At 36.3% G+C, this 13,360-nt stretch overlaps 1 protein-coding gene across 1 annotated transcript in view; it reads right to left on the bottom strand.

The window, feature by feature from the left end:
- LOC127433655 (zinc finger matrin-type protein 4-like) overlaps positions 1 to 5,809 on the bottom strand; it is a 62,181-nt gene extending 56,372 nt beyond the window's left edge. The window contains exons 1-2 of the mRNA XM_051685736.1: positions 5,754 to 5,809; positions 4,033 to 4,215 (exon numbers count right to left, since the gene is read on the bottom strand). Of these exons, the coding sequence (XP_051541696.1) occupies positions 4,033 to 4,215; positions 5,754 to 5,798 (228 nt within the window). The 5' untranslated portion in view covers positions 5,799 to 5,809. The remainder of the gene's footprint in view (positions 1 to 4,032; positions 4,216 to 5,753) is intronic.
- Between the last annotated feature and the right edge of the window lie 7,551 nt (positions 5,810 to 13,360).

Genomic DNA, 13,360 nt, shown 5'->3' on the forward strand with positions numbered 1-13,360 from the left:
AGGGGATTATGCTATAAATGTGGTTTATGAGGACATTTCTAGTGTCCCCATAATTCAAATCACTTAAAAAAACATACTAAATGATGTTTTATTGAAAATGTAAAAATGCAGAAAGTTTTTTGTGAGGGTTAGGTTTAGGGGTGGGGTTAGGGTTAGGGGATAGGATCTATAGTTTGTACAGTATAAAAATCATTATGTCTATGGAGAGTCCTCATAATGATAGCTGCACCAACATGTGTGTGTGTGTGTGGAGGGGGGGAGCTAGAGAACCGTATGGGGCTAGGGGCTAAATTTGAGATAATTTGAAATATTTTTAGGTCAAATTTGATTCATAGATATACAAATAACTATTTAATGTTGCAAAATATCTAGAAAGTCAGAAGGTGAAAGGTCACAACTGGTTTTTACCATACAGGTCAAAATTGACTTGTTAAGAAAATGAAAGGAATAATTTGTTTAAAATATGCATTTCTCTTAAACAATTATATACAAATATATATATAGTTTTTTATATTGTTTGTTTTGATTATCTTGACAAAATCACGTTTGGTTCCAGTACCAAAAACTATGTGGTATTTATGGAAATATTCACTGAATTTTTTTTCTTTCTTTAAGTAATATATCAGTAAAGATTAAGTACTTTTGACATTGAATAAGATAGTTTAAGCATGAACTTGAAAAAAAATAAGTAAATTCTACATTTGTACTCAATTCAATCATGTAAAAACGAATGCTCTATCTTATAAGTAAAAATTATTTTTGATTGTTTGATGTCTCTTCAATGCATCATTGTGTATAAGTCCTAAAGGAGAAACCCTTCTTATATTTATTTTCTAATTTGAGTAAAATTCACAGGTAAATAAAATAAGTACATTTTAATAAACTTTTCAAAGCTGGTATTCTCAGCATCCAATTGGCTTGAATAATTAATGAACTTGCATGGTTTCACTGTTTGCAAGTTGATTTACTTTGTTTTGTGAAGTCTGAAGTTCATTTTCTACTCAAAATTACCTGTTCATGATCACAAATATTATCTGTTGATTGTTACCATCATTGTGCTTTGTGCATAAACTGTTGAGGTCTGTGTGCGCAGCTCTGGATCTGGTTTCTATCACTATTAAAAGTAAGGTGATGTTTTCTAATATACTACATAGCATGCATTAAACTTCCATGTGGAAGGCATCCATGTGTCATGTGGTACAAGACTAAATATGTAAAAAAAAAGTTAAAAAAAAAAAAAAAAAAAGCGTTTAATTGCTATACACTTTTAAAAGTATGGCTAAATTCAGTGCTACTTTGCTTGAGTAAAATGTACAAACAAAGAGGTAGTAAAATTTACTTGAAACAGAGAATTGCAAAGTAAACTTTACTTGAGAAATACTAATTAAAATCACCAAGAATTCTGTGTAGCCGTTACTCGAAAATATGGTCTGTTAAATTTACTAGCTATTTCTGCGTGGAAATTGTTATCTGCTATCTAGTGCATGTTTGCATTGGAAAAACTATTCCAAAACAGCGCAGACATGCGTCCTGTGTGAACAGCCCTAAAGAGTCTATTGAGGCTCAGTCCAGAAATTGCAACCCATTGTACAACTGTAAAACCTCAGCTAAAAAGTCCAAACACTAATATCCATCCCTAGAAGGAGAAAAGGAAATTGTCCAGATTTTCTTTCTTTCAAGAGATGGATCTTATCAGAGTCTCTCATGTCAAATTTAATCATGTCAATAAAAGCTCTGGCTAACAAAGGCCTGCGCAGATGAGCAAGACCAATTTCTTTCATGTGACAGAAAAGTTATTGCTTGCTTCGTGTAAGCCCCAAAACCAGATATTGATTTCCTTGTGGTGAGCTCAAGTTAGAAAAAAACGCAATTTCAATTATTTCATTTGACGTTATAATGGAGAATAAAAGTGAGAAAATGATCAGTGAGAGGCACAGGAGAGCAGGTGTTTTCTGTTATTTCCTCAAAACCCACAGATGAAGAGAAGACTGACTACACAATTGATGCGCCGCATACCAGCGTCATAATATTGTAGAAGACAATGAGTGAAGTTTCTCATCAGGATAAGTGCAAAATATATTTTCCTATTCCATATGTAATGCTAATTTCCCATGAGGTGAAAGTATTTTGAGTATGGTGGGAAAATAGATGTATAGACTATTGGTACAGAATAGATGTACAGTGGTTCTCAATTAGTCGTCGTGACCCCAAAATTGATCACAGGCCTGTTCTGATGGGGTCATGGACAACAGGGAAAAAAAGCTAAATGCAAATAATACAATTCAACTAAGCATAGTTACAGTATATTTTGCATAGGATAGCAAAATAGGCTTTTCAAATTTTAAACAGGAGAAGAAAACTCTTTCCATATCTATTGTTGTTGATGTCGTGATATGATAGGTGTGGTTGAGAAACAGATCCATATTTAAGTCCTTTTTTACTATAAATTCTCCTCCCTGCCCAGTAGGTGGCGATATGCACAAATAATGCAAACTGCCAAAAACAAAAGAAGAAGAATGTGGAAGTGAAAGTGGAGATTCATGGTAAAAAAGAACTTAAATATTAATCTGTTTCTCACCCACACCTATCATATCACTTCTGAAGAAATGGATTTATCCACTGGAGTCTTATGGATTACTTTTATGCTGCCTTTATGTGCTTTTGGAGGTTCAAAATGTTGGTCACCATTTACTTGCATTGTATGGACCTACAGAGCTGAGATATTCTTCTAAAAATCTTTGTTTGTGTTCAGCAGAAGAAAGAAAGTCATACACATCTGGGATGGCATGAGGGTGAGTAAATGAGCAGAGAAAGCATCAAGCTCTACAGTATTTTGAGGCAATTCTTCTGTTTTACATGAAAATGTGAAAAGAGATAGTTCACCCAAAAATGAAAATTCTCTCATTATTCAACCTCATGCCATCCCAGATGTGTATGACTTCCTTTCTTCTGACAAACAAAGATTTTTAGAAGAATATTTCAGCTCTGTAGGTCCATACAATGCAAGTGAATGGTGGCCAAAACTTTGAAGCTCCAAAAGCACATAAAGGCAGCATAAAAGTAATCCATATGACTCCAGTGCTTAAATCCATATCTTCAGAAGTGATATGATAGGTGTGGGTGAGAAACAGATTAATATTTAAGTTATTTTTTACCATGAATCTCCACTTTCACTTCACATTCTTCTTCTTTTGTTTTTGGCAGTTTGCATTATTTGTGCATATCGCCACCTACTGGGCAGGGAGGAGAATTTATAGTAAAAAATGACTTGAATATTGATCTGTTTCTCACCCACACATATCATATCATGATTAAAGATGTGGATTTAACCACTGGAGTCTTATGGATTACTTCTATGCTGCCTTTATGTGCTTTTTGGACTTTCAAAGTTCTGGTCAACATTCACTTGAATTGTATGGACCGTCAGAGCTGAGATATTCTTCTAAAAATCTTTGTTTGTGTTCAGCAGAAGAAAGAAAGTCATACACATCTGGGATGGCATGAGGGTGAGTAAATGGTGAACTATCCCTTTAATACATATCAATGATTGATCAAGGACATTATTGTTTACTTTTGTATAATAAACAGTTTTACTGTGTTGGGTTGCACACCTTTTGTTACATGGATAATATTTTAATCTGTTAAGAAGGTGCAAATACCAATTAGACAAAACAAGAATAGCTTTGCATTATTGCCTTTTTTGTTTTAGAATTCAGTTTCATCCTAGATCCAGTTCTTGTAAGGTGTTTTAACAAAGGTAAAAAATGTAAGTTTATCATGAGAGATTTATAACATACACAAAAATGTTTTAAGAATCTTAAAATAAACTCAATAGTAAAAGGAAAGAAAGAAAGAAAGAAAGAAAGAAAGAAAGAAAATCCACACCCATACGATGTAAATCTTAAGTGAAACTTGTAAAACTCTGTATAACACTTGCCATTTGCCAATAGGTTGCACCTCTATTACAACTTCATGCATCATGATGAATGAGAAATGATGGACATTCGACTAAAAGTGAAAACAAAAGCTTACTTGTAATTCCAGACTGTAGCTCTGGTGCAAGTGATGTGGATATACGATGAGATGAGGCTGGAGGTACAGTCCAATGTGATGTTGAGTGATGCTGGATGCGTGCTTGTACTGCATCAGTGTCCGTTCTTCAGCTCCATGATAAACGGTTGCTCTCCGCCCCGTTCCGCGCTCATTGGATAAATACTTCCACACAGAGGCAATGTGAATTTCAGATATAATTAATTAAAAGAAAATTAAATGTAATTTACCTAATCCGTTTGGTGCTAGATGTCAAAACGTGTACGTAATTTAAAACGCGTTCTAAATTCTGCTGCAATCCTCTTGTCCTTCTGTTCTTTTTTTTTTTTTTTCGAGAAACCGTGCGTTACATTTTTTTATTATTATTATTTTTTTTTTACATTTTAAAATAAGAATAAAAGTCACATTGTTTTAATAGTTACATTGATTAATAATTAATAATCAGAATAAAAAATGTTCCACCAAGTAATTTAGTTTATTAGCTGCAAACTGTTTACGGTTGCCAAGTCTGACTTGCAACATACAAATTTATTAATATACAGTATTTTGTATGCTTTTTTTTTTTTATTAATGTTATTTTATGTATTATAAACAGTAGTTATCCGTAATCAGAGTCAGCCCAATTTTGGCATAAAACGCGAACAGTAGGCCTACTTCATCAGGTTCAATTCTATAGGTGATATGTAGGCTACTGTGTATGTAGGCCTACGTATGTAAGTTTAAACAAAGATTTATTTAGAAAGTAGATGTATTTTTGTAAAAAAATAAATAAATAAATAAATAAATAAATAAACTGTGTGAAGTGATGATCCACTGTATTAATTAACAGTTCATCAGGCAGATATTTTTCTTCATATATCTGTGTTGCAATGCGCTTGACTGTCAGATTAACAGCGAAAAGTAGGTACTGCCCTCTATTGGGCATTTGTTGTAAGTGCATATGGAGATGATCATTGTGCACACGTGTGTAGTAGTACTGTATGGTTGGAGATGATAAATCCGTTGATTTCCTTACATATACCTCCCATTAGAAATAAACATGTCACATGAGTCATTATGCATTTGAGACATTTGATTTGTCTTAATGCGTTCTACAGACATCACAGTGACTAACTTTCTCTGTATAAAGGTCAGGCCCTGATTACAGAAATGAGAAACTGAAAATCCCTTGAGACAATAATGGCCTGTAGAATGAAACTGAAACAACAGAGCACTCATAATTTTGGTCAAACTGTTATTTTACATATTTTCTCATGGTGAAAGAATTGACTTGAGATTTAGAGCCTGATTTTTGCTCTCAATCATCAGGGAGCTAGCAGTGCCAAACCGTAGCATGGGTAGACAGAGTGCAGAAACTCTTGGAGAAAAAGTTTTACTCAGACAAACAAATCTGTCAACTCCAAACCAAATGTAATATTATATTAATACACTGAATACAAGAATAGATGACATAACTATTGTTAAACTCAAAATATTTACTTCTCTTGTTAGTGGGTAAGTGTAATTCATAACTCCCTTTTAAATTTGTCAATGTCATAAATGCGACATTTGCAAAAGATGTGTTTATATCCAGGAGGTATGAAAGGTAATCAGCTGATTTATGACATCCTGCCCTTCTGCCAAAATCTGCCCTCACCTCACAGTAGGGGTCAGGCTCAAGAGGTACAACAGCAAATCAAGTCCAGTGTGTGTCTGCAACTCACATCTCTGCCAGATCCGTGATCCACAACACCCAAGCCAGTTATCATCTATCCTGGTAGCATTTCAACAGAAGTGCATGCATCTAGTTTTAATTAAACTGATTCAGTACTGAATTTTTGTCTGACAAGAGTAACAGCCTTACGGTACCAGATATCACCACATCGTGTTACAGAATACATCTAAATAAATTCTTCTTCTGTCAGTCTCATTGATTACTCAGGACATTTCTTGGACCCAAAGTTTGGGAAGCATTTTACCAGACAGCATTCTTTCACTCCCACACACAGGAGTTGAGGCCAAATGTATGATACAATTTTTAGATGTGGATGTTGAACATACTAATTTCTAAGCAAAGCGAGAGAGCTGCCTTCTGACTGAGAGGGATTGGTACTCCAAAAAAAAAAATAATAATAATTAATTAGTATTTTATGTTGTTTTCCAGTAAAAATATCTAAACATTCTCAAAAGAATATATATTTTCTTGAAAGCAAAATGGCATTAGATATTTTGTCTTCTTTTCAGAGAAATCTCACTAAATTTAGTTTATGCTTAAAACAAGAAAAAAACTATTTGCCATAGGGTTAGAAAAACTTATTTCAAAGGGAAAACAAGTTTATTTTTTATTGTTTTAAGCATAAAGTTTAATACATTTTGTCATATTTCTCTGAAAACAAGACTTAATATCTTATGCAATTTTCCTTGTCAAGTAAATATACCTTGTTTTAAGAATGTTTAGATATTTTTACTGGAAAACAAGTCAAAAATACAAATTAAGAAAAACAAATTTGTAGTGCGGACCAAAGGTAATTTGGCTTTATCCAGATAAAAAGGAATGCACAAGCGGACCTCCATTGTGATACTTTCGTATTGAACTGAAGTAATGTGCTAGTTTAAATTAAACATTTAAATATCACCCATATTCATAGAGCAAAACTGGTTTACTAAACAGTGATGGCACCAACTTCAGCGTTAAATATGATAACATGCTATTGTTACCTTAAGGATCAATTTCTACCCAAGTAAACCCTTACAAATTACTTCTGTTGTAACTAAATGTAATCAGACTGATTTATTCATGTTTAATATTTGTAATAAAACCAGTTAATTTGGATGTTACCACCTGAAGCCATTTTTTTTAGGTTCCCTGTCAAAACATTTACAAATTTGACAGATGGTTTTTATCCAAAGCAACTTAACAGTCCTTCAGGGCATTCATTGTATCAGCATGTGTGCTATGCTATACCAGTGGTGCTACAGTTGAGCTAACCTCTGCCAGTTGTGCTACAGTTGATATACACTCTACCAGTTATGCTACAGTTGAGATACAGTCTACTAGTTGAACTACAGTTGAGCAACACTCTACCAGTTGTGCTACAGTTGAGCAACACTCTACCAGTTGTGCTACAGTTGAGATACAGTCTACTAGTTGAACTACAGTTGAGCTACACTCTACCAGTTGTGCTACAGTTGAGCAACACTCTACCAGTTGTGCTACAGTTGAGCTACACTCTACCAGTTGTGCTACAGTTGAGCTACACTCTACCAGTTGTGCTACAGTTGAGCTACCCTCTACCAGTTGTAATACAGTTGAGCTACACTCTACCAGTTGTGCTACAGTTGAGCAACACTCTACCAGTTGTGCTACAGTTGAGCAACACTCTACCAGTTGTGCTACAGTTGAGCAACACTCTACCAGTTGTGCTACAGTTGAGCAACACTCTACCAGTTGTGCTACAGTTGAGCTACACTCTACCAGTTGTAATACAGTTGAGCAACACTCTACCAGTTGTGCTACAGTTGAGATACACTCTACCAGTTGCGCTACAGTTGAGCAACACTCTACCAGTTGTGCTACAGTTGAGCTACACTCTACCAGTTGTGCTACAGTTGAGCAACACTCTACCAGTTGTGCTACAGTTGAGATACACTCTACCAGTTGTGCTACAGTTGAGCAACACTCTACCAGTTGTGCTACAGTTGAGATACAGTCTACTATTTGAACTACAGTTGAGCAACACTCTACCAGTTGTGCTACATTTGAGATACACTCTACCAGTTGAATTACAGTTGAGCAACACTTTACCAGTTGTGCTACAGTTGAGATACAGTCTACTAGTTGAACTACAGTTGAGCAACACTCTACCAGTTGTGCTACAGTTGAGCAACACTCTACAAGTTGTGCTACAGTTGAGCTACACTCTACCAGTTGTAATACAGTTGAGCTACACCCTACCAGTTGTGCTACAGTTGAGAAACACTCTACCAGTTGTGCTACAGTTGAGCATACACTCTACCAGTTGTAGCTACAGTTGAGCAACACTCTACCAGTTGTGCTACAGTTGAGCAACACTCTACCAGTTGTGCTACAGTTGAGCTACACTCTACCAGTTGTGCTACAGTTGAGCAACACTCTACCAGTTGTGCTACAGTTGAGCTACACTCTACCAGTTGTGCTACAGTTGAGCTACACTCTACCAGTTGTGCTACAGTTGAGCTACACTCTATCAGTTGTGCTACAGTTGAGCAACACTCTACCAGTTGTGCTACAGTTGAGCTGCACTCTACCAGTTGTGCTACAGTTGAGCAACACTCTACCAGTTGTGCTAAAGTTGAGCTACACTCTACCAGTTGTGTTACAGTTTAGCAACACTCTACCAGTTGAACTACAGTTGAGCTACACACTACTAGTTGTGCTACAGTTGTGCTAAACTCTGCCTGTTGTGTTACAGTTGAGCAACACTCTACCAGTTGTTCTACAGCTGAGCTGTACTCTACCAGTTGTGCTACAGTTGAGATACACTCTACCAGTTGAGCTACACATGAGATACACTTTACCAAATGAACTACATTTGAGATAACACTCTACCAGTTTAGTTACAGATGAGATACACTACCAGTTGTGCTACAGTTGAGCTACACTCTACCAGTTGAACTATAGTTGAGATACACTCTACCAGTTGTGCTACAGTTGAGATACACTCTACCAGTTGAACTATAGTTGAGATACACTCTACCAGTTGAACTACAGTTGAGATCCACTCTACCAGTTTAGCTACAGTTGAGATACACTCTACCAGTTGTGCTACAGTTGGGATACACTCTACCAGTTGAACTATAGTTGAGATACACTCTACCAGTTGTGCTACAGTTGAGATACAGTCTACCAGTTGAACTATAGTTGAGATACACTCTACCAGTTGAATTACAGTTGAGATCCACTCTACCAGTTTAGCTACAGTTGAGCAACACTCTACCAGTTGTGCTACAGTTGAGATACACTCTACCAGTTGAGATACATATCTAAAATCTAAAATCCACTAACAGCACCCCCTCAGCTCTAGGAAAGCTAAATTGCTGCCTTGAGGAGATTTGAGCCTGGATGTTGAAAAAAAATTATTTCGTTGAACAGCTCAAAAACTAAGGCCATGTTAATTGGCACCCCCAACAAATTACTGCTGCAGGCCCTCTGTCCCCTGAAATTGGTGGCCAAATCATTCCTCTTTCAACTGTGTTAACTAACTTTGGTGTTAAGCTTGATAACTGCTTGACCTTCAGCGATCATTTAAAAATGGTGTGCATAACAGCTTATATTTCACTTAAAAACATTTCCCATCTTAGGCCATCTCTCAGTCTGGGTGATGCTGAGAAGCTTAATCATGCATTTTTGTTCTCTCATTTGGATTACTGCAATGCTAGCTTGTGCGGCCTGCCACAGAAAGACCTTAACAAGCTACAGATGCTTCACAACAGCACCGCCAGAGTTCTCACTACAACTAAAAAATCCTCACATATGACTCCAATTTTGAAATCATTACATTGGCTGATTGTTAAATCTAGAGTGGATTATAAGGTGCTCTTGCTTGTGTTCAAAGCCTTACATGACCTGTGCCCTTTGTATTTGAACAAACTCATAGTGGTCCAGACCTCGGCTCATTTATTAAGGACCACCCAAAATTCAACCCTTCATGTACCCCGAACTAGACTTTGTACCATGGGTGATCGAGCTTTCTCAGTGTATGGTCCACGTACTTAGAATTCCTTGCCTCCCCATCTTTGCAATTTAGACTTTGTGGAAGTCTTCAAGAGGGATCTTTCAGTTGTGCTACAGTTGAGATACAATCTACCAGCTGAACTACAGTTGTGCTATACTCTACCAGTTGTGCTACAGTTAAGCTACTCTAACCAAATTGGGATACAGTTGAGCTGCACTCTACCAGTGTGTGCTACAGATGAGCTGCACTCTACCAGTTGTGCTACAGTTGAGCTACACTCTACAAGTTGTGCTACAGTTGACCTGTACTCTACCAGTTTAACTACAGTTAAGCTACACTCTACCAGTCATGCTACACTCCAGCAGTTGAGCTAACGTTGAGCTATACTCTACCAGTTTAACTACAGTAAAGCTACACTCTACCAGTCATGCTACACTCCACAAGTTGTGCTACAGATGAGCAACACTCTACCGCTTGTGCCACAGTTGAGCTACTTGAGCTGCACTCTACCAGCTGAGCTACAGTGGAGCTATGATCTACCATTTCAGCTATAGTTGAGTGATGCTCTACCAGTTGTGTTACAGTTGAGCCACGCTCTGCCAGTTGAATGAATGAATGAACGTTACATTTATATAGCACTTTTCTGACACTACACTCAAAGTGTTTTACATTGTGAACAGAGGACTCTCCTCAACCACCACCACCATCAACCTGGTGAGCCACCGGTTGAGCTACACATCCCATATGGCAAGGATTCGCAGTTGGCATGTGTGAGAACTTTGCCAGAAACCTCATATGGAAGTATGTTTACTGCAAAGCTGATCTTACCTCAGATGCTGTCCTGTGTGAGAGCATCATATTATTTATGGCTTTAAATGCACTTTTTTCCCCAAGGCTGGAGGCAAATGAGCAAGGCTTTTTTATTCAATGAAGCTGGAAAATATGCAGCAGCACAGCCAACAGCTGCTTCTAATGATCATCCCATAGAGTCTGGCAGTCAATTTGATCCCAGAGCACAAAAAAAAATAGCTATTTGCTTAACTTGGATAAACCATCACTAAGGTTTTTCATGAGCTGGGATGAGTCAACTTTACATGGGGGTTACATGCACACAGGGTATTTGCTCTTTAGATGTATGGATTTTCTTTCTAGAGGTTGCTTCCTTGCAGTTGGCATACGTAAATAAGCCTTGAGCCACCCCAAAGGAAGTCAAAACAAAAGGTTGTGGGGGTCTTTAAAAGTATCTAAACAGTTTTAAAGGAATGTCGTGGGTTCAACACAAGTTAAACTCTATCGTCAACATCTGTTGCATGTTGTCGATTACCATAGAAAATAATTTAGACTCGTCCCTCAGTTTGTAAAAACACAAAAATATACATTCAGTGGAAGTCAACGTGGCAACGCATTCTAAAGGGTTTATAAACAGCTATGTAAAGCTCTTATTTTGTTGAAGTATTTATATAAATTACTACAAAAATGTTAAGTGAGCTGTAAAAAATTTTTAAATGGTCCTTTTACCAATGGGACTACTGTTCTAGGCAGATGAACTTCTGGTTATGCATCGCAGATGTCACTCCTGTAAGTGGAGTTTGCTTCATCTAAATAGTATTTTCTGGAGTGTTTTGTCATGTCTCTTTCTGGTCTCCTTGCATGTATTGTGTGAAAGATACTGTGTTTACAGGCTTTACATGCTCAAGACAGGAGATCAAATATTGGCTTTGTACAGGCAAGGTTAGGAAGCAACTCTATCACACTAGTCTTGTGGCTATACTTTTGAAACAGTGTGTATTGCAATGTTTATTTTGGTGCAATGCCTTTCTGCATAGACATCCATTGTAAGTTAATTACTTTACATCCATGTTTTGTTGTTTGATTGTTCATTTTAAAATAATGTTTAAACAAAAGGAGTTTCAAACAACATATTTAAGTTTCATTTTAATTTGAGTTCGACTACTGTCAAATTTAGCACTTAATTATAGATTTACAAATTACAAACAGGATATATATATATATATATATATATATATATATATATATATATATATATATATATATATATATATAATAAAAAGTTTTTGAAAAGTGGACATTTGATGACATGCTTTGCTGCACAATGAATTAGTTCCACACATGAATGGAGTAAATATTATTTTTTCCACATATAAACATGACCACATTATGCTTTTCTAAAGCAGCACCTGTGTTCAGTCTAGAATGATTTGATGGCAGACTCATTCGAAAGCATTATCTGAATATGATGGTATCTCGATTGCACACTGCATGACACTGGGAATGTAAACAGGTGTAGTGCCAAAGGCAATATACAGTTTGATATACAGCCACACACACATATTGTGCACTACCACTTTGGGTCATGCATAATTACACTTCAGAGCTCCATTGTTTGCAGAGTAGTATGTGTTTGTCCTTAGTTATCTGGTCATCATCTTTCAACTGTTCTGATTTGCTGACTTTAAATTTCACTGACTCCTGTATGACTTCTTTCATGGCTAGATAACACATGCAGTCGATTCCCACTAAATCATATGGATGATAGTGAGGAAATAAACAACTTATTTTGATACAGTTTAGGAGCAGTATGCATTACTGCAAAGTCAGATAATTTGAATTTGTGTCTGTTGTGGCATGATAGTAGTAGATAACAGATCTTATACTTCTTCACAGCTCATCAGCAACAGATATGGGCCTTTAAACCGTATCAAGGTAATAACTTATTGGCAGGCAGTACACCACAGATGTTTCCTCAAGAAAATGCCTTGGTCAAACAAAAGCAATTTTTAATGGAGGCCTTGTTTTAAAGGAACAGTTCACTGAAAAATGAAAATTCTGTCATCATATACTCACCCTCATGTTGAGGAAGACCTTTTAGCTGCATACATTTGTACATCTTTCAGCATTTAATATCATGGATTGTGATTGTTGTGATAGATTATATTTGAAATCCAAAAGTATTTTAAATATGGTAAAAAAAAGAAAAAAAATGACAAAACAGCCATTTATCATCTGATGTTTTAGCTTTGATAGTAAATATATCATTTACTCCCCTCAACTTTCAACATCTGAAAATGAAAAACAGGAGGGTACAGTCAAACTGCATTTCATCAGGTGAGCTGGGAGGAAACAAATTTCACATTTATCTCTTTATCCTAAACAAACATCTCCACTCTGTATATGTAAGATAAACACTTTGGCTGGATGTTTGCTTATGCACAGCACGTGCAGTGTCAGAGATTTCTCTAATCCAATCTCAGTTCCAAGTAATGTTGCAGTAATCTAACTGCATAAGGCTTGCTATGAAGCTGCTCTGCTTGGCAGGTCACAATTACTACTTGTGTCTTGCGATTTAATGCTGTTATAACTGTATAAATTAAAGACCGTCACGACTACACAAACTACAATTCTGATTAATAATCAATGCAGTCAAAGATAGTAAAAATATGTTCTTTTTAATGATTTAATGATTACAGTCACAGTGCATCAAGTTAATCCTTAAGTATTTTAGGAGGAAACTTTCCAATGCATGAGTATTTGTGATTTAAATCCCATGCAAGCCAACTGCTACTGCAGATATGTGCATGTACTGTATTATGGTTTTA

The sequence above is a fragment of the Myxocyprinus asiaticus genome, chromosome 43 (genome assembly GCF_019703515.2).
Source record: "Myxocyprinus asiaticus isolate MX2 ecotype Aquarium Trade chromosome 43, UBuf_Myxa_2, whole genome shotgun sequence".
Lineage (NCBI taxonomy): Eukaryota > Metazoa > Chordata > Actinopteri > Cypriniformes > Catostomidae > Myxocyprinus > Myxocyprinus asiaticus.